The 21,216-nt window shown below is 37.7% G+C and overlaps 1 protein-coding gene across 1 annotated transcript; it reads left to right on the forward strand.

Moving 5' to 3' along the window:
- Nucleotides 1–216: 216 nt before the first annotated feature.
- LOC127415662 (trifunctional enzyme subunit beta, mitochondrial-like) lies at nt 217–19,534 on the forward strand. Its single transcript, XM_051654466.1, has 16 exons — nt 217–319; nt 3,213–3,289; nt 3,395–3,436; nt 3,703–3,793; nt 4,029–4,073; nt 7,521–7,620; nt 8,790–8,877; nt 12,816–13,003; nt 13,396–13,576; nt 13,796–13,917; nt 14,052–14,131; nt 14,475–14,522; nt 16,485–16,572; nt 18,178–18,252; nt 18,561–18,725; nt 18,844–19,534. The coding sequence occupies exons 2-16, from the start codon at nt 3,223–3,225 to the stop codon at nt 18,877–18,879; spliced, it is 1,416 nt and encodes a 471-aa protein (XP_051510426.1). The 5' UTR covers nt 217–319; nt 3,213–3,222; the 3' UTR covers nt 18,880–19,534.
- Nucleotides 19,535–21,216: the final 1,682 nt, after the last annotated feature.

The raw sequence follows: 21,216 nt of genomic DNA on the forward strand, positions 1-21,216 counted from the left end.
CAAATTATAGATGTACGTCTATAAAAGACAATCGTAAAAAAAACAAACAAAAAAAAATTAATCTATTTTAGAATGACAATAAAGTGCAAATATTTAATATATGCCAAAAAAATATATAATGTGAATTATTCATTTGCATTGGTATTCTCTTTCGTTTCCCATTCAAGTTTTTTTTTTGTTTGTTTTTTTGTTTTGTTTTTTGCTCAGGCAGTGTTTCGGGCTGCTAGGGATCTGCGGGGTCCTGCGGTTCGTGCACTGCTGTAGTCATTGGGCAAAGACGCGATACATCAAACTCTCTTCACATTCACGACAATAACAGGTAAAAAGGTTTACATTTATACACTTATGCAGCAATAGACTCTCTGGGTGTACACGATAAAGCCTGATGAAATTCTTACACAGTATTTGACATGCAGGAGAGTGAAGGTTCACTATCCTGTTGTGTGCTAAAGTTTGATTTGTGCTTCATGGCTGTATTTTTACTGTTATTTGTGGTTATGTGATCAGATGTGTAGTGTTGTTTTTGTATTTCTTTTATAATGATACCAATAGTTTGAGCAGCTGTATAGACGTTTAATGTCGCTGCGTATTTGTCCTTGTACAACCGGCTGACAGAAGTAGGTGAAGGGTCACACACACACACACACACACACACACACACACACACACACACACCACCCACACACACACACACACACACACACACACACACACACACACACACTGGCGGCCAAAAGTTTGGAATAATGTATTTGGAAGGAAATTGGTACTTGAATTCACCAAAGTGGCATTCAACTGATCACAATGTATAGTCAGGACATTACTGATGTAAAAAACAGCACCATCACTAATTGAAAAAAGTCATTTTTGATCAAATCTAGACAGCAGCCATCACTCCAACACCTTATCCTTGAGTAATCATGCTAAATTGATCATTTGGTACTAGAAAATCACTTGCCATTATATCAGACACAGTTGAAAGCTATTCGGTTCGTTAAATGAAGCTTAACATTGTCTTTGTGTTTGTTTTTGAGTTGCCACAGTATGCAATAGACTGGCATGCCTTAAGGTCAATATTAGGTCAAAAATGGCAAAAAAGAAACAGCTTTCTCTAGAAACTCATCAATCAATCATTGTTTTGAAGAATGAAGCCTATACAATGCTTGAAATTGACAAAAAACTGAAGATTTCATACAAAGGTGTACACTACAGTCTTCAAAGACAAAGAACAACTGACTCTAACAAGGACAGAAAGAGATGTGGAAGGCCAGATGTACAACTAAACAAGAGGATAAGTACATCAGAGTCTCTAGTTTGAGAAATAGACGCCTCACATGTCCTCAGCTGACAGCTTCATTGAATTCTACCCGCTCAACACCAGTTTCATGTACAACAGTAAAGAGAAGACTCAGGGGTGCAGGCCTTATGGGAAGAATTGCAAAGAAAAAGCCACTTTTGAAACAGAAAAACAAAAAGAAAAGGTTAGAGTGGGCAAAGAAACACAGACATTGGACAACAGATAATTGGAAAAGAGTGTTATGGATCTTAACCCCATTGAGCTTTTGTGGGATCAGCTAGACTGTAAGGTGCGTGAGAAGTGCTCGACAAGACAGCCACATCTATGGCAAGTGCTACAGGAAGCGTGGGGTGAAATGTCACCTGAGTATCTGGACAAACTGACAGCTAGAATGCCAAAGATCTGCAAAGCTGTCATTGCTGCACGTGGAGGATTTTTTGATGAGAACACTTTGAAGTAGTTTAAGATGTTCTGAACATTTTTTTAAAATTGTAATAGTAATTTTTCACGTTATTAATGTCCTGACTATACATTGTGATCAGTTGAATGCCACTTTGGTGAATAAAAGTACCAATTTCTTTCCAAAAGAGCAAAATCTGTACATTATTCCAAACTTTTGGCCGCCAGTGTGTGAGATATATATATATATATATATATATATATATATATATATATATATATATATATATAAATATAGATATGCAGCTCTGGAAAAAATTATCACTGCAAAATGATCAGTTTCTCTGGATTTGTGTGTTTGAGTAAAATGAACATTTTTGTTTTATTCTATAAAGTACTGACAACATTTCTCCCAAATACCAAATAAAAATATTGTAATTTAGAGCATTTATTTGCAGAAAATGACAACTGGTCAAAATAACAAAAAAGATGCGGTGTTTTCAGACCTCGAATAATGCAAAGAAAACAAGTTCATATTAATTTTTAAACAACACAATACTAATGTTTTAACTTGGGAAGAGTTCAGGAATTAATATTTGGTGGAATAACCCTGATTTTCAGTCACAGCTTTCATGCGTCTTGGCATGTTCTCTACCAGTCTTTCACATTGCTGTTTGGTGACTTTATGACACTCCTGGCACAAAAATTCAAGCAGCTCGGCTTTGTCTGATGGCTTGTGGCCATCCATCTTCCTCTTGATCACATTCCAGTGGTTTTCAATGGGGTTCAGGTCTGGAGATTGGTCTGGCCATGACAGGGTCTTGATCCGATTCTCCACCAAATTTCACAGTGGGTGCGAGACACTGTGGCTTGAAGGCCTCTCCAGGTCTCTGTCTAATTATTAGATGACCAGGTGGAGGATCGGTGATGATCTGGGGGTGCTTCAGCAAAGCTGGAATCGGGCAGATTTGTCTTTGTTAAGGATGCATGGATCAAGCCATGTGAAGATTATCGTGGAAGAAAACTTGCTTCCTTCTTGCTTCCTTCTGCAATATTCCCGAACTCTGAGGATTGGTTTTTCCAGCAGGACAATACTCCATGCCACACAGCCAGGCCAATCAAGGTGTGGATGGAGGACCACCAGATCAAGACACTGTCATGGCCAGCCCAATCTCCAGACCTCAACCCCATTGAAAACCTCTACAATCTGTTACAATGCTCTATATTAAGCATTAACCCAGTTCAGCTTTTTATTGCCTATATTCACCAGATGAGGTTTAATGAGGAATAAAGTTTATTATTATACACGATATGAAGTTGGCAACAATTTGTATGTGCTGACGGGGCATGTTTCCATATAGTTGCATTTTTCTTTGCATGCCCTTTTAGCATTTTTTTAGCAAGATTAATTTATTTAGCAAAAGATTCAAACTTGCCTGTAATTCATCAGATTATGAGTAAACAGCTGAATTATCCTCTTCCTCTAAAGTGACTCTGATGACTTTAAATTTTACAGGAAGTTAAAGATGGCATCTATGTTGATGAATTCTCTGAGGAGCGGTCCGGTGACGTCTGCGCGAGCTGTCCTGTTCGGTAAGACACCTTGATATTTCAACAGTGGCAAGATAACAAACACTTTGTATTGTGCAGACCACTGAAATACTCAATATTAATATGTGATTATCATTCTCTCTCCAGCTTCACGGTCTCTCAGCACATCTGCCCATCTGCAAGCTCATGGTAAGTTTCATCATGCAATCATAATGTAATCATTAAACTCTGTTTTACTCAAGGAGGTCTGTAATACCTGGAGAAAGCTTTCCATTAACACTCCAATTCATCTCAAAGGGAATCATGTCAGTGTTCAATCCAGTTGTGATGTATTTGAGCAGAATGTAAAGTTTAAAACTTGAATTCACAGTAGCATATTATTGGCTACATTTTCAAGAATTGTGATTATTTACAGACACTTTGTGAATCTTGTTCTGTCTGTTATAATCAAACAGCAAAAAGCAAGAAGACACTAGCCAAACCAGGAGTGAAGAACATTGTTTTGGTTGATGGTGTCCGTACCCCCTTCCTCCTGTCCGGCACTACGTAAGTGCGTGTGTGTTTGTGTTGAAGCTGTTTTAAAGGGACTGTGGGCCAATGAACTATCATTTTGATCGCTGTTTCATCTATTCCAGAACCAGATGCTGATGAGTGCAAACTTAATGACTCAGATATTGTTAATGTTGAAGTATTACTATGGAAATTTTTGCAGATCTGACAATCTGTGTCCCTTTACTGTATCTTGTGCTGTATCTCACCTCTGCTCTGTCTTTATCATTAGATATGCTGATCTGATGCCCCATGATCTGGCCAGAGCTGCATTACAGTATGTTACCTCACAAACACGCATATATACAGTAGATATATATATATTAGGCATGTAACGATACACTTATTTCACAGTATGATATGATATGATGCAAAGCCTCATGATACGAGAAAAGCAAACAAACAAAAAAGTGGCAACAAATGTTTCGCTCAAACTTATTCAATGATTCAACATAAATGTCCTTTAATTCATAAGTGACAAAACAGTGACTGACTTTGGCAACAAAAAGTAGAGCTCTATAATAGAGTAACTTAAACAGCACTTCGTTTATTTTGTTTGATTGTAATGAGAAAAACTCATATGAACTAACAATTTTCATATTTTTCTTGAGAAAAATTTGTTTGTCTATACGAGTCATTTATATTTGTGTAGCACTTTTCATAATACACATCGTTTCAAAGCAGCTTTATAGAAAATCATGCCTTAAAGGGATAGTTCACCCAAAAATGAAACTTCTCTCATAATTTACTCACCCTCATGCCATCCCAGATGTTTAGAACTGTCTTTCTTAAGCTCTGTTGGTCCATAAAATGCAAGTGAATGGGTGCCAAATTTTTGAAGCTCCAAAAAGTACATATAACCATCATAAAAATAATCCATATGATTCCAGTGGTCTAATTAATGTCTTCTGAAGCGAAACGCTAGGTGTTTGTAAGAAATAGATTGTTATTTAAACTTTTTTTTTACTAAAAACATTCGCTTCTGGCCAGCTCGTTGAGGAGTGTGGAGTTCAAACTGCCTTTCACGTGACGTAAGCGCAAAAGCCTTTTCTGCATAGATATTCAAATGTAGATCTCTTATTAGCAGCTGTTTCTATGGACCACAATACTTTTTCCACACAAAAGCAGTTTATGCAGCGGTTTGAGCAAGGAGCTTGGTTTGAGGCATCTCCTCCATTCACTTGCATTCAAACCAATTTAAATAGCTCTCCTTGTTGACCGTTCAAAGATGGCGCTGCAGTTGATGTATCCAAACCAGCCGAATGAGCATCTGTGTATCACGCAAGTGATACCAGTCTTCAGTTACCCTGCGCACATCCGCATACCACATGAGAAGCATATTTATCTCTTATTCTTCTTGCTTTTGGCACTTTATATATAGAATTTGCTTCGGCAGCCGCAATTTCAGACCACCGAAGCAAATTTTATGAAAATGTTCAATGCTGGAAAAACCCTGTTAATGTCTTAAAGCCCCTAGAGAGCAAGTTAAAGTGACTGTAATAAGGAAAAAAACTTCTTTCAATGTAATTTAGTGGTGAAAAAAGAACCAGACCTGTGGGTTTACGATATACACTCACCAACCACTTTATTGGGTACACCTCTCTAATACTGGGTAGGACCCCCATTTGCCCCAGAACGGCTTGAATACTTCGTGGCATGGATTCAACAAGGTGCTGAAAACATTCCTTAGAGATTCTGCTCCATGCGGACATGACAGCATCGTGCATTTGCCGCATATTTGTTGGTTGCACATTCATGGTGTGAATGTCCTATTCCACCACATCCCAAAGGTGCTCTATTGGATTGAGATCTGGTGATTGTGGAGGCCATTGGAGTACACTGAACTCATTGTCATGTCCCTGGAACCAGTTTGAGATGACGTGTGCTCTGTGGCATGGCGCGTTATCCTGCTGGAAGTAGCCATTAGAAGATGGGTAGACCGTGGTCATAAAGGGATGCACATGGTCAACAACAATACTCAGGTAAGCTGTAGCATTTAAACGATGCTCAGTTGGTATTAAGGTGCCTAATGTGTGCCAAGAAAACATTCCCCACACCATTAAACCACCACCTCCAGCCAAAACCATTGACACAAGGCAGGATTGATCCATGGATTCATGTTGTTTACTCCAAATTCTGACCCTACCATCTGCATGTTGCAGCAGTATTCGAGAATCGTCAGACCAGGCAATGTTTTTGCAATCGTCTACCGTCCAGTTTTGGTGAGCCTGTGCCTATTGCAGCCTCAGTTTCCTGTTCTTAGCTGACAATAATGGTACCTGGAGGGGTCTTCTGCTACTGTAGCCCATCCACCTCAATGTTCAATGTGCTGTATGTTCAGAAATGCTTTTCTGCATAGCACTGTTGTCACGTGTGGTTATTTAGGTTACTGTCACCTTACTGTCAGCTTGGCCCAGTCTGGCCATTCTCCTCTGACCTCTGTCAATAACAAGCCGTTTTTGCCCACAGAACTGCCGCTCGCTGGATGTTTTTAGTTTTTCGCTCCATTCTCTATACTCTCTAGAGACAGTTGTGCATGAAAATCCCAGGAGATCAGCAGTAACAGAAATGCTCAAACCAGCCCGTCTGGCACCAACATTCATGCCACGGTCGAAATCACTGAGATTTTATTTATTTTTTTAAATCACAGAGACATTTTTTCCCCATTCTGATGGTTGATGTTAACATTAACTGAAGCTCCTGACCTGTATCTGCATGATTTTATGCATTGCACTGCTGCTACACGATTGGCTGATTAGATATTCGATTGAAAAAGTAGTTGTACAGGTGTACCTAATGAAGTGGTCAGTGAGTGTATGTTTATAATTCAATATTATAAACATACACTTGCTGCTACACGATTGGCTGATTAGATATTCGATTGAAAAAGTAGTTGTACAGGTGTACCTAATGAAGTGGTCAGTGAGTGTATGTTTATAATTCAATATTATTTAGCGGCTTCAGCAAAAACCGATCGGCATTCATAATTTTTTGTCCTCTTCTGCCGGTTTCGCGTTGCATGTAAACGTTACCGGCATTATTACTGGCTTATAACATGTGCGCAAGTATACTCGTACATTTACATTTCGACGTCAAATCCAGAGAATAATAAGTCTCATGTAATCGGGGGTTTCTTACGTTGTATGATATATAATTAAGCTTGTTTTTGTTACTTATGAGTGTCATGCTCCGTGTCATCTGGGAGAGGTGCAACTTTGCTGCTGCTGTGTTTCTGCATCGCAAATCCACCGATTTGTGTGGTGATGTCGGCGTAGACATGACACCGTTGTTTGGCAACTTCGACAAGCTGTAATGCTACAATCAACTTGGCTTTTGCCATCAATCTTCTCGCCTACGTACTGTAGATCTGTTGCTCTGTTTTCTTGTGAGCACTCAGCGCCGCCTCTCCGGGGAGGAGACTGTTTTGCAGCTCTTAATATTGCACTGCTTTGTTTTAAATATACTTTAACGTGTTTGTTTAAGTGCCGTACGATACATTATGGTATTGAATCGTGAGCAACGTGTTGTACGATACATTACGATACAATAATTTTGTATACCCCTTATATACATACATATATATATTAGTGTGTGTGTGTGTGTATATATATATATATATTATTAGTATATAAACATTCACTCATCACCTACACATAGTCAACTGATTTAATTAGTACATATTTAATATTGTGTGTTTTTTTTTTTTTTTTTTTTTTTTCTCCAGGGGTCTGCTGAACAGAACCGGTATCTCTAAAGATGCTGTTGATTATATCGTCTACGGAACGGTCATTCAGGAAGTGAAGACTAGTAATGTGGCCAGAGAGGTCAGTCTTCATGGCTTTCAGACTCCTGTCAGATTATTTTTAATGATAGGCTGATGAACAGAATTTTAAAGTTTAGAGTGGCCAAGAGGTCAAGCATCTGTCTAGATTTTTCATTCCACAGAGTATTACAGCAAACAATTGTTTTTGCATTGTTACTGGTAGGGCTGGTTATTGATACAGATTTTCCGTTTCGATTTAGATTCAATATAAATTCATATGGGTATATTTCAGTTAGAATGTCCACTTAGCTTGCATATGAAAGAAATTCTCTTCCAGCTAATGCTGTTAATTATACAGATGACCTTCCAACTAGGTACATTAAGGAAATTTTAATTTTAATAATTATATTTAATTCGTTTTTGCATAATTTGTCACATTTTAGCTTTTTAAAAATGAAAAAATCAATTTACGCAATCAATAAATATGATATTGTTTTGCAGATATTATATTTTGTTACATGTTTATTGTTTACATGCATAATTTCTACTATGTACAAGTATTTACATTGATTTTTTGAAAACGTGCATAAAATCGGTACTGTCTCTTTAAGAAAACCGGCAGTTCTGTAAAGAGCGACTGTAAATGAGCACATATTAAAGAGAGAGACTCAAACGGCTTTACCTCAACCCTGCTATTCATGATTAGCATTACATGTTTCTTTTTTGTTCTTTTGGTTAACAACTGACTAAATAATAGACAGTGTATTAAAAGTGACATTATTCAATAACTAATTGATTGCGTAGCTCTTGTCTTTGGACACACACTCGGAACGAGTCAAACCAAACTTTACTATCAACACAGTGAAAGGATCTCTGTGCTGAACTTTTTCCCCACTATACTACTCAGTCACTGGTGAGTGAAATCTGAACATTTACCAGCCAGAGGCTAATCATAGATATTTTTTGTTGCATAGCGCAAAATTTGGTTGCATATGTGAGTGATTTACTAGCATTGTAGTGGAGGATTGTGCATAAAGTAAAAGAATGATCTTGGGATTTAAGAATCGGTATAAAGATCGTTCAAATGAAGATCGCGATGCATCGAAAAATCAATATTATCACCCAGTCCTAGTTAGTGATATCAGCTTTTAAATTGGGTACATGCTTCCAGTATGAAATTGTTTAGTAATGATGTTAAGCTTTTTATACATTTTTATTGTTTCCCTGTAGGCAGCACTTGGTGCTGGTTTCTCTGATAAGATTCCTGCTCACACAGTGACTATGGCGTGTATTTCCTCCAACCAAGCTATGACTACAGGTAATGAACGAGCACACTTACACAAAGTGTCTATAGTGTCACTAGGTGGGTGAGTGTCATGAACACCAGGTCACATTTCACCCCAAAATCATATGAAATGATTGCATAAAGAAAATTAAGCTTATTTTAGGATAATTTTAGCATAATAACAGTTAAGCACAGATTGACATTTTAACCAAAAGTCTCATTACTGTAATTCATACAGACATTTTGCTTAAAGTTCTTTGTAACTCCCATTATTCTCATAGAATCTTATTATAGGTCATTTTATTATAATTATAGATTATTAAAAAAACTAAAATACATAATACATTAATGTCATTCTATAACCTAACCTTTTATTAAAGGGATAGTTCACCCTCATGATATCCCAGGTGTGTATGACTTTCTTTCTTCAGCAGAACACATTTGAAGAAAAACAGAAAAATATCTCAGCTCAGTAGGTCCTTAAAATGCAAGTGAGTGGAGATGTCTCCTTTGAAGCTCCACAAAATCACATACAGTCATCGTAAACGTCATCCATACGATACCAGCTGAATGAAAGGTGCATTCAGTAATTTGGGGCTAATTTTAAAAGTTTTACACATTAACAAATTAATTGTGTTTTTGTGAAGAGTGATCTGAATAGTGTACAATCACATGAGATGAAGAATACTCATAATAGTTTTCTATAAAAAGTGTTTTTATTATACATGTTGCAGGTCACCCCTTCAATGTGTTTCGCCATGTTAAAATGACATGGTCCGCTGTGGTTCAGTAAACGTTGAAGAAGAAAATCCTCGCGCTCATTGGCTGCCGCCTATGTAGATACGCTTGGCTATGCTTAGTGCAGTGTTGTTTGGAGACAATGGAACATACTAATTATCGTGATTTAGAAGCGGAGACAATGGGAGATTCAGTAGCTGTACTGCCAAAGAAGCGAAAAAGGTCAGAAGCAAGAAGACAGAAAGACAGGCAAAGGCAAAAAACAAGAATAAACATCGATACGGCATACACAGTTTGGAAAGATTTGATGACGGAGAAAAACATGAGTTGTGATGCCGATGTTGCTTCTTTTTTGTTAGACAGGTAAGACATTATTAATCGTTTAGACCAATCTCTAAAATAGTATCGGTGGAATTTACAGAAAACTCATACAAGTTTCCCTCGAACTTTTTTAAATTACGTGTGTAGTCAACGAATGTTAGTAATAGACAATTTTCAGCGCTGTTTACAAACGCAACTGGAAAGCAACGTCTAATTATATTTTCTTTGTTATCACAGCTATAGTAAGGGGGGGCCATCTACCTCCACCTCTATGAAATGGCATACGTCTTCATTCATTTAGTAGCTTGGCACAGCAATTGTTGTGGATTTTGAGTAAACCATGATGTTGGTTTGCTTGGAAACAAAACGAATTCTTGAAATACAGTATTCATGGACATACTAAATTTGATCATCAAAAAAATTCTAATCTTTTCCTTACCATGACATTCTGTATCGCTAGATAATTGAGGTTTATTTTACGCTAAACAGTTCTCTAATAAAGGTAATAACTGTCTTTAGAAATAGTGTGGAACGTAGACGGTCTCCAAAGATTATTGATATGAGGGACAATAATAATCTGTCCTTAACTGTAGAAGTCTGTTTGCTTGAATTCTGACATTTGTTTTTAGGCAAAGCAATTATATTATTGTAGTAATAAATAACTTAAGAAAAAAGTCCTCAAACTCTGACATTTTTCAGATGCAAATGATATTCCAAAGCTGGCGGGGGCAGCAGAGACGGTCATGCTTATCCACATCAATAGATGGCAGTACAGCATCTAACACCACTGTCGTATCAGTACTTAAAATACACGAAGAAGGGGGGCCTGGGTAGCTCGGCGAGTATTTACGCTGACTACCACCCCTGGAGTTGCGAGTTAGAATCCAGGTCTCCTAAGCAACCAAATTGGCCCGGTTGCTAGGGAGGGTAGAGTCACATTGGGTAACCTCCTTGTGGTTGCGATTAGTGCTTCTCGCTCTCAATGGGGCGCGTCGTAAGTTGTGTGTGGATCACGGAGAGTAGCATGAGTCTCTGTGGTGTCATGCACAGCGACCCACGTGATAAGATGCGTGGATTGACTGTCTCAGAAGCGGAGGCAACTGAGACTTGTCCTCCGCCACCCAGATTGAGGTGAGTAACCGCGCCACCATGAGGACCTAGTAAGTAGTGGGAATTGGGCATTCCAAATTGGGAGAAAAAAAAAGTACACGAAGAAGACAAATGCCAACGCTAGCTAGAGAACTACTGAAAGCCCCTTTAATGGCTTCTAAAGCGACACGATTGCTTTTGGTGTGAAAAAGATAAATATTTAAGTACTTTTTTTTTTTTTTTTACTCTAAATCATGCTTCCGGTGAGCAGCGTTACGCGTGCGAGAACTGACGCACGTGCGTCACAGCCGGAAGAGCAGCGCAGTTTACGAGTAGAAGGAACGCTGTACAGTAGCATGGGTGATTTTGGTTTAGATCTGTATTGATCTGTTTCTTTACTCACAATGGTGTGTTTGTGTGCTTATCCTGGATGTCTCAACCAAGTGGAGAACGTGAGATTACATCTGTATCCATGGCAACGCGAATACGTCACACGAGAGACCACTTGGACTCCACCCTCTCGTGAAGCCTAACGGAAGTGATGGTTAATAGTTAAGAAGTACTTAAATATTGATCTTTTTTCGCACCAAAGCGATCGTGCCACTTTAGAAGACATTAATTTAACCGCTGGAGTCATATGGATGACGTTTATGCTGACTGTCTGTGATTTTTGGAGCTTCAAAAGAGAAACCTCCATCCACTTGCATTTTAAGGACCTACTGAGCTAAGATGTTTTTCTATTTTTCATCAAATGTGTTCTGCTGAAGGAAGAAAGTCATACAATCCTGGGATATCATGAGGGCGAGTAAATAATGAGAGAATTTTCATTTTTGGGTGAACTTTAAATAATATGGTTTGACTATATTGTTTACAGATTTTTTAGAAAATATAATTGAATTTGTATTTGTCAACTGCATGAACAAAACCTTGTCCCCCTCATCTGGTACACCACTTCTATGAACTTTACCGATTTTTAAAATGTGTTTATTTTTTACTCATTTTGTTTTCTCAGGTCAAGCATTAGTGTAAGGCCTAACAAGTGTGCAAAAATGCTAAACAAAATAAGTAATTAATAATTTAAATAATAAAAAATAAAAAAAAGTGTCCCTTGATTTCATGTAAATGGTGTTATCAGTGTTAAAAACTTGTAGTTCAGAGGAAGAAGAGGCTGCTCAAATATGCATATAGTGATTTTCCCATCATGTTGAAAAGATCATTTATTTACATTTTAACTAATTTTTTCACATGGTTCTTTTAAATATGTAATTGATGTTACATTGTTTAATGTTCTTGTGAAAGACTTGTATTGATAAAACTTGATTTATTGATATAATTTGTTGATTTTAGTCTGATCAGTGGTGGATGTTTTGAGATGCTATTTCAGAAAATTAATCTTTTATGAGAATTTGTCACTGGTGTTATTATAACTGGAGTTACAACTCTTGCATGAAACAAAATAAAATGATAAAACAAAGAACAACAGTCAAGTTGTTCTTTATGAATTAAAATAATGTCAAGATGTTAAATGTTTACCTGCAGCTTTTATGGGTGAAAACTAAACTGAACTGAATTAAAAATTGTATTTTTATTATTATTAATATTTCTTTTGATTTTCGGGCGAAATGTGACTAGGACATATTGTAAAATTCATCGAGTTACTAAATTAATATGTTACACACATTTTATGGATGATGCATCATCACCTATTTTAGTTGAATTATATTCTATCCTTTTGCCACAGACTGAACAAAATCACACAAGAACAACATAAATCAGTGTATGAGTATGCCATGTTTATATTGATGTGTTGATTTGTTTTCTAGCTGTTGGTTTGATTGCTTCTGGTCAGTGTGATGCCGTGGTCGCTGGTGGGGTCGAGTTTATGTCCGACGTTCCGATTCGCCACAGCCGCAAAATGAGGAAGACGATGCTGTCGCTTAACAAGGCGAAGACCCTCGGTGCCCGACTCTCTCTGCTGGGCTCCATCCGCCTCGCTCACCTCACACCAGAGGTACAGCATTACCCATAATACACCTCACATATTACCTGTAGCACACCTCGTGTGTGTGGAACACAATCTTGACAACATAACATTGTTCACACTGTAGAAAGTAATTTCCCGTGTGATTTTATCATTTTACAATACAAGATATTAAGGCATGACGTGTCATGCTAAGAAGATTTTTTACCCCATTGTAATGGTAACGCATGGCATTGAGGGGTTTATTGCTTTTATTCAATGGCAGCAACAATATAAGACAACAATGCTCATTAATTAAATGTATAAATAATAATAAACATAATTGTTCTGCCAAGTAATAGTTCACCAGCTCTACTGTAGGCTGATTACAGTTGCTAAGCACTCCTGAATCTTTGTCTGTATGTATTTCTGTGTGTGTTTAGCTGCCGGCTGTAGCTGAATTCTCCACCGCAGAGACGATGGGTCACTCGGCAGACCGTCTGTCCGCTGCGTTTGGTGTGACACGCGTGGAGCAGGATGAGTTTGCTCTGCGATCTCACACTCTTGCCAAGAAAGCGCAAGATGAAGGGCTGCTAAGTGACGTCATCAACGTCAAAGTGCCAGGTGACCAATAAACACAATTCTTGTCAATTCAGCTCTTTACAGTGAGATTAAAGGTTTTGTTTTTGTTGTTCGTTTGAATTGATTCAGCTTGCAGACATCTGCAAGAGCATAAAATTTGGAAACTTCTGCAAACTTTACACTTGAGGGAGTTTTGTCAAGCACAAAGCTTTGACTTGAGTAGTTATGATGGTTCATGTCTATGATGTGTGTGTGTCACAGGGAAAGATATTGTGTCCAAAGACAACGGGATCCGTCCTTCCTCCATGGAACAGATGGGCAGACTGAAACCTGCCTTCATCAAACCTCACGGCACTGTGACGGCTGCAAATTCCTCCTTCTTGGTCAGTTATCCACCAGATTATTAAATATTCATCTAATTTGCTTTTATCAGCTCTTTATTTTTAAAGGAACTTGTGTCAGATCTCTCACTCACAGATGAACCTTTTTCTGTGTGTGTGTGTGTGATTTCTTTCAGACTGATGGTGCATCTGCAGTCTTGATCATGTCAGAAGAGAAAGCTCTTGCTTTGGGTTACAAGCCCAAAGCGTATCTCAGGTACAATAATAAGAACGATTACTGACATTAAAAATTTATAAAACAAATCTGACATTATAAAAAAAAAAAGTGCAGAGTGAAAAAAGGAGACATGAAACTAACATGGCTATATAGGAATTCATTTGGCTGGGACATCAGTTATACAGTGTAGAGGTCATTATACAGAAATATTGCCCGCAGACATCTGTGATTGACCAATCAGAATCAAGTATTCCAGAGAGCCATAGAATAATTTACAGATTATAAAACATTACAGCAGGCAAATATCATGTGGGCCACAGCAAACAGTGGCTTGCAGTGTTATTGTTCATACTGTAATGCGTCTGTTTTCTTTCATCTTTAGAGATTTTGTGTATGTGTCTCAAGACCCGAAAGACCAGCTGCTTCTCGGGTGAGCTTCTGCATGTTTTTTCTTCTTTTCTCTCTCTCTGTCAGGAGTATGAGGTTTTGTGCTGTGGATTTTATTATTGTTGTGGTTGTGTTAGTGTTGTAGAGGAACACAGCATGTCGTACAACTTTGTGATTGATATTCCTACATTCTGCAGTTAAATAAGGATACTCCAGTGTAGATTTCTCTTAGAAAGTATTGTTTTGTTTTTTCTTATGGTTAGAAGCAGTCACAATCTTTTCTGAAAGATCCAACATCGCTCTATGCAAGTAAAGTAAAAAGATTGAAAATCACCAAGTCACTGGAATGCCCAATTCCCAACGCGCTTTTTAAGTCCTCGTGGTCGCGTAGTGATTCGCCTCAATCCGGGTGGCGGAGAACGAATCCCAGCTGCCTCCACGTCTGAGACCGTCAGCCCGTGCATCTTATCACGTGGCTTGTTGAGCACATTGCCACGGAGACATAGCGCATGTGGAGACTTCACGCCATCCACTGCGGCATCCGCGCTCAACTCACCACGCGCCCCACCGAGAACGAACCACATTATAGCGACCATGAGGAGATTACCCCATGTGACTCTACCCTCCCTAGCAACTGGGCCAATTTGGTTGCTTAGGAGACCTGGCTGGAGTCACTCAGCACACCCTGGGATAGCGAACTCCAGGGGTGGTAGCCAGCGTCTTTACCACTGAGCCACCCAGGCCCCCACCAATTCACTTCTTAATAGTCATACTGTAGATGGATTGGATTGACCAATATTCACATTTTTCTGCCTTATCGGTTATCAATTCCCCAATATTCCGATATTTTTTACAAATAATCATACTTTTCTACTTTATTGGTTATCAGTTCCCCAAATATTTCAGTATTCCCCCCCCCCCCAATATTCACATTTTTACACAAAATCAGTTATCAATTCCCAAATATTCTGCCTTTTTATTTTTTTTTTATTTTTTTAACCAATATTTACTTTTCTACTAAAAAGGCTATAAATTCCCCAATATTCCAGTATTTTTTTTAACAATAGTCACACTTCTACTTTATCGGTTATAAATTCCCCAAGTATTCTAATATTTTTACCAATATTTACACTTTCTACCTAATTATCAATTTCACAATATTTCAATATTTTTTAACAATTTTTCAATTTCCAAATATTCAGATTTTTTTGTTCTTCCAATATTCATACTTCTCTACTTCATCGGTTATCAATATGCCAATATTCTTTTTTTTTTCTTTTTTTTTACCAGTATTCACACTTTTCCATTTAATCAGCTATCATTTCCAAAATATTCTGATATATATATATATTTTTTTACCAATGTTCATAATTCTCTACTTAATTGGCTATCAATTTCCAAAATATTCTAATATTTTTATCAATATTTAAACTTTTCTACTTAATCGATTATCAATTTCACAATATTTAAATATTTGTAAAAAAAATGTCACACTTTTCCACTTACTTGGCTATCAGTCGACATTATTTTTTCAATATTCATACTTTTCTACTTATTCAGTTATCAATTTGTTTTTATCAATATTGACACTTTTTACTTAATCGGCTACCAGTGCCCTAATATTCCAATATTTTTACCGGTATTCACATTTCTTAATCAGTTATCAATTCCTCAGTATTCCAATATTTTTTTTTCACCAATTTTCTAATGGAGGCAACTGTGTACATACTTGAAGTAAATTACTTATTTATTTTATTGTTTGCATATATTACTCCCGTTCTTTTTCCAGTGAGAAACACTTAGCATCAAGCTTAGCAGTTAGACATAGTACGAAACAAAGATTAAAATTATTTGTGACATAGAGATCACACAACAACTTTTCAAAATGCCATAACTAATAATATTATTTAAAAAAATATATTAATGCATGCTTTTACTGTTGTTGCCTAATGACTGTTTATTTAATTGATGGTCAAAAGCACACTCTTTTCTGATTAATTCTCAGACCGACTTACGGCACTCCAAAGGTCTTGGAGAAGAGTGGTCTAACCATGAACGACATCGATGTGTTTGAATTCCATGAAGCTTTTGCTGTGAGCATCACATTTTGTTTTTAATTGCTTGTTAATATTGTTATAAAGGAAAATTTCCACTTGTAGAGTGATTGACACAACTCTAACAAAATTGTCTTCCTTATTAGAAACTATAGAATTAATTGCTACTGTCTAGTTCATTGCTGTGCAGTAGGACAGTTGAGCACTTCAGGGACAATTCTGATATTTCATTACTGAATATCATATACAGTTGAAGTCAGAAGTTTACATACACTTAGGATGAAGTCATTAAAACTAATTTTTTAACCACTCCACAGATTTCATATTAGCAAACTATAGTTTTGGCAAGTTGTTTAGGACATCTACTTAGTGCATGACACGAGTAATTTTTCCAACAACTGTTTACAGACAGATTGTTTCACTTTTAATTGACTATATCACAATTCCAATGGGTCAGAAGTTTACATACACTAAGTTAACTGTGCCTTTAAGCAGCTTGGAAATGGAAATCTAAATGCCAAGCTTTTAGACAATTAGCCAATTAGCTTCTGATTGGAGATGTTCTGAATTGGAGGTGTACCTGTGGATGTATTTTAAAGCCTACCTTCAAACTCAGTGCCTCTTTGGTTGACATCATGGGAAAAACCAAAGAAATCAGCCAAGACCTCAGAAAAAAAATTGTGAACCTCCACAAGTCTGATTCATCCTTGGGAGCAATTTCCAAACACCTGAAGGTACCACATTCATCTGTACAATAGTGGTTGTACGCAAGCATAAACACCATGGGACCACGCAGCCATCATACCGCTCAGAAAGGAGACGCATTCTGTCTCCTAGAGATGAACGTAGTTTGGTGCGAAAAGTGAAAATCAATCCCAGAACAACAGCAAAGGACCTTGTGAAGATGCTGGAGGAAAGTATCTATATCCACAGTAAAAATGAGTCCTATATCGACATAACTTGAAAGGCTGCTCAGCAAGGAAGAAGCCACTGCTCCAAAACCACCATAAAAAAGCCAGACTACAGTTTGCAAGTGCACATGGGGACAAAGATCTCACTTTTTGGAGAAATGTCCTCTGGTCAGATGAAACAAAAATTGAATTGAAAATTGAAATAAATAATTCTCTCTACGATTATTCTGACAATTCACATTCTTAAAATAAAATACTGACCTAAGACAGGGAATGTTTTCTATGATTAAATGTCAACAATTGTGAAAATCTGACTTTAAATGTGTTTGGCTAAGGTGTATGTAAACTTCTGACTTCAACTGTATGTTCAGTAATATGTTACTGTGTCCTAACCAAGTGAAACGTGATAATATTCCAGTGACAAGCAATTTTTCCACACTGAAAGCAACAATCATGTGACATATTTGATATTTAATATACTGTTATGGTGACCCTATACAACTCTGCAGAATCAAAATCCAAGCTAACAACAAAATGTCCTGTGGCGTCTGGTTAGGGAACAGTGTGGTTTTGATCATAAATCAGACAAATTTTATCTCCCAGTTCTATTGATCTTTGATTGATTAGCTGCTGTCCGTGGTGAGGTTAGTTTTGTGTTAGTACAGATCAAGCTGTCAAGTCATTGTATAATTATTGGTGTTAATTTTAATTTTGTGTTGTTTTTTTCCTCCAGGGTCAGATCATGGCAAACCTGAAGGCAATGGATTCAGACTGGTTCGCTCAAACGTACATGGGCAAAAAAGCTAAGGTGTGTCAGTTTTTTCAGACCTGCTGGAATGTCACGGTGGTTAACGATCTGGGCTGGTAACAGAAAGGTTGTAGGTTCAAACCCCATGAGGGCTTGATTCATGAACAATCACCACTGTGTCCTTGAGCAAGACACTTTACCTTAGGATACTCCAGGGGATTGAACTTGAAGTTATTAACTAGTTGTACTGTACTGCAAGAAAGCATCTGCTAAATGAAGAACAGTTATAATAATAATATAATGATAAAAGTTTAGATTTTTTTGCATTGTTTCTCAGTTTTGAAATGCATGTGTTTTCTGAAACTCAGGTGGGTGCCCCTCCGATGGGGAAGTTTAACACATGGGGCGGTTCTCTCTCCATTGGGCATCCATTTGGTGCCACAGGCTGTAGACTGGTGACCACCGTAGCCCACCGACTGCAGAAGGAAGGGGGGCAGTATGGCCTGGTGGCAGCATGTGCCGCTGGAGGACAGGTGAGCTCACACACCGACACCCGTTTCTTTTCCAAACCACCATACGCATCTGCACAAATGTGTTCATGTGGCATCTACACTAATGTCCTCTTATTGTTCTCTTGTAATTCTGTTTCAGGGTCATGCTATGGTGATTGAAGCTTATCCTCAGTAATCTCTGTAGTTACAAGGATCATGTACAATAATGCACTGCACACACACACAAATAAATTCTGTAAATACTAATGTGCCGTAATGCCTTGAAAAGAATTGTTCCTAAAATGTTATCTGGGGATTCTTGGTTTGAAATGATGCCTGTGACTTGGTTGTAAATGTTAACATTGCTTTATTTGAGAATGTGTTAATGATAAAATCAGAGGATACTCCGCAAGTTGGTCATATGATATTTTTGCATTCAGACTGTAGCACTTAAAACAGGCCAGTTGGAAGTCTAGTATATTCATCAGATTTTGAATTATGTGATGGCAGTCTAGATTTCCTAATTTACTGTGCACCAGTAACCAAGCGTTCTAAAACTGAAAACTGATCTGGAATGTATCTGTCAAGTCTAGCAGCTGCATATTATTTTCTAACCGCTATGGTCACGATTTGGCTTATATCACCAATATTAGCAGCCATGGTCAGTTTATGATGTTTAGCTCTTGAGTAGATTGTATGAAAGTTCTAGATCTGCTGTAAAGACAAAGGTTATGCACTTATACACACGAGTGCCTCTAGATTCAAGCAGGTGAAGCTGTGGAGCAGTCTGTTGTTTTCTTTCCCCTTTTTTGCTAACAATTTCTACAAATAAACATCATTTGAAATTGGCAGTTATATTAACTTTTTTATGTTCTTTACATGGCTTTTGATTGGGACATGTATAACTAAGTAATACTCATTAACAGACAGTAGTTCTAAACAGATCAGTATAATGTACATTAAAATATGGGAATGTATTATTGATAAAGTCAGAAGATACTCTGCAAAATGGTAATATATTTTTTCATGCAATATGCAGCACTTTAAACATTATATATATATATATATATATATATATATATATATACATACACAGTTGAAGTCAGAAGTTTACGTACACTTTAGCCAAATACATTAAACTCAGTTTTTCTCAATTCCTGACATTTAATTGTAGAAAACATTCTCTGTCTTAGGTCAGTTAGGATCACTACTTTATTTTAAGAATGTGAAATGTCAGGATAATAGAAGAGAGAATGATTTATTTCAACTTTCATCACATTCCCAGTGGGTCAGGAGTTTACATACACTTGTAAATACACTTGTTTAAACTATTTGGTAGCATTGTCTTTAAATTGTTTAACTTGGGTCAAACGTTTTGGGTAGAATTACACAAGCTTCTCACAATAAGTTTCTGGAATTTTGGCCCATTCCTCCAGACAGAACTGGTGTAACTGAGTCAGGTTTGTAGGCCTGCTTGCTCACACACGCTTTTTTATCGGATTGAGGTCAGGGCTTTGTGATGGCCACTCCAATACTTTGTTGTCCTTAAGCCATTTTGCCACAACTTTGGAGGTATGCTTGGGGTCATTGTCCATTTGGAAGACTCATTTGCTACCAAGCTTTAACTTCCTTGCTGATGTCTTGAGATGTTGCTTCAATATATCCACAGAATTTTCCTTCCTCTTGATGCCATCTATTTTGTGAAGTGCACCAGTCCCTCCTGCAGCAAAGCACCCCCACAACATGATGCTGCCACCCCCATGCTTCACAGTTGGGATGGTGTTCTTTGGCTTGCAAGCCTCACCCTTTTTCCTCCAAACATAACGATGGTCATTATGGCCAAGCAGTAAAATTTTTGTTTCATCAGACCAAAGGACATTTCTCCAAAAAGTAAGATCTTTGTCCCCATGTGCACTTGCAAATTGTAGTGTGGCTTTTTTATGGCAGTTTTGGAGCAGTGGTTTCTTCCTTGCTGAGCAGCCTTTCAGGTAAATTCGATATTGGACTCGTTTTACTGTGGATATAGATACTTGTCTACCTGTTTCCTCCTGCATCTTCACAAGGTCCTTTGCTGTTCTGGGATTGATTTGCACTTTTCGCACCAAACTACGCTCATCTCTAGTAGACAGAATGCATCTCCTTCCTGAGCGGTATGATGGCTGCGTGGTCCCATGGTGTTTATACTTGCGTACAATTGTTTGTACAGATGAACGTGGTACCTTCAGGTGTTTGGAAATTGCTCCCAAGGATGAATCGGACTTGTGGAGGTCTACTATTTTTTTTTTTCTCAGGTCTTGGCTGATTTCTTTTGATTTTCTCATGATGTCAAGCAAAGAGGCACTGAGTTTGAAGGTAGGCCTTAAAATACATCCACCGGTACACCTCCAATTGTCTTCCATATGGACAATGACCCCAAGCATTCCTCCAAAGTTGTGGCAAAATGGCTTAAGGACAACAAAGTCAAGGTATTGGAGTGGCCATCACAAAGTCCTGACCTCAATCCGATAGAAGATTTGTGGGCAGAACTGAAAAA

This window comes from Myxocyprinus asiaticus, chromosome 25 (assembly GCF_019703515.2).
Source record: "Myxocyprinus asiaticus isolate MX2 ecotype Aquarium Trade chromosome 25, UBuf_Myxa_2, whole genome shotgun sequence".
Lineage (NCBI taxonomy): Eukaryota > Metazoa > Chordata > Actinopteri > Cypriniformes > Catostomidae > Myxocyprinus > Myxocyprinus asiaticus.

Excerpts from the sequence above, each read along its gene's own strand:
- LOC127415662 (XM_051654466.1), top strand. The coding sequence starts at position 3,223 with ATGGCATCTATGTTGATGAATTCTCTGAGGAGCGGTCCGGTGACGTCT. Across the intron at positions 3,437-3,702 it reads TGCCCATCTGCAAGCTCATG|CAAAAAGCAAGAAGACACTA; the intron begins GTAAGTTTCATC and ends ATAATCAAACAG. Across the intron at positions 14,523-16,484 it reads AAAGACCAGCTGCTTCTCGG|ACCGACTTACGGCACTCCAA; the intron begins GTGAGCTTCTGC and ends ATTAATTCTCAG.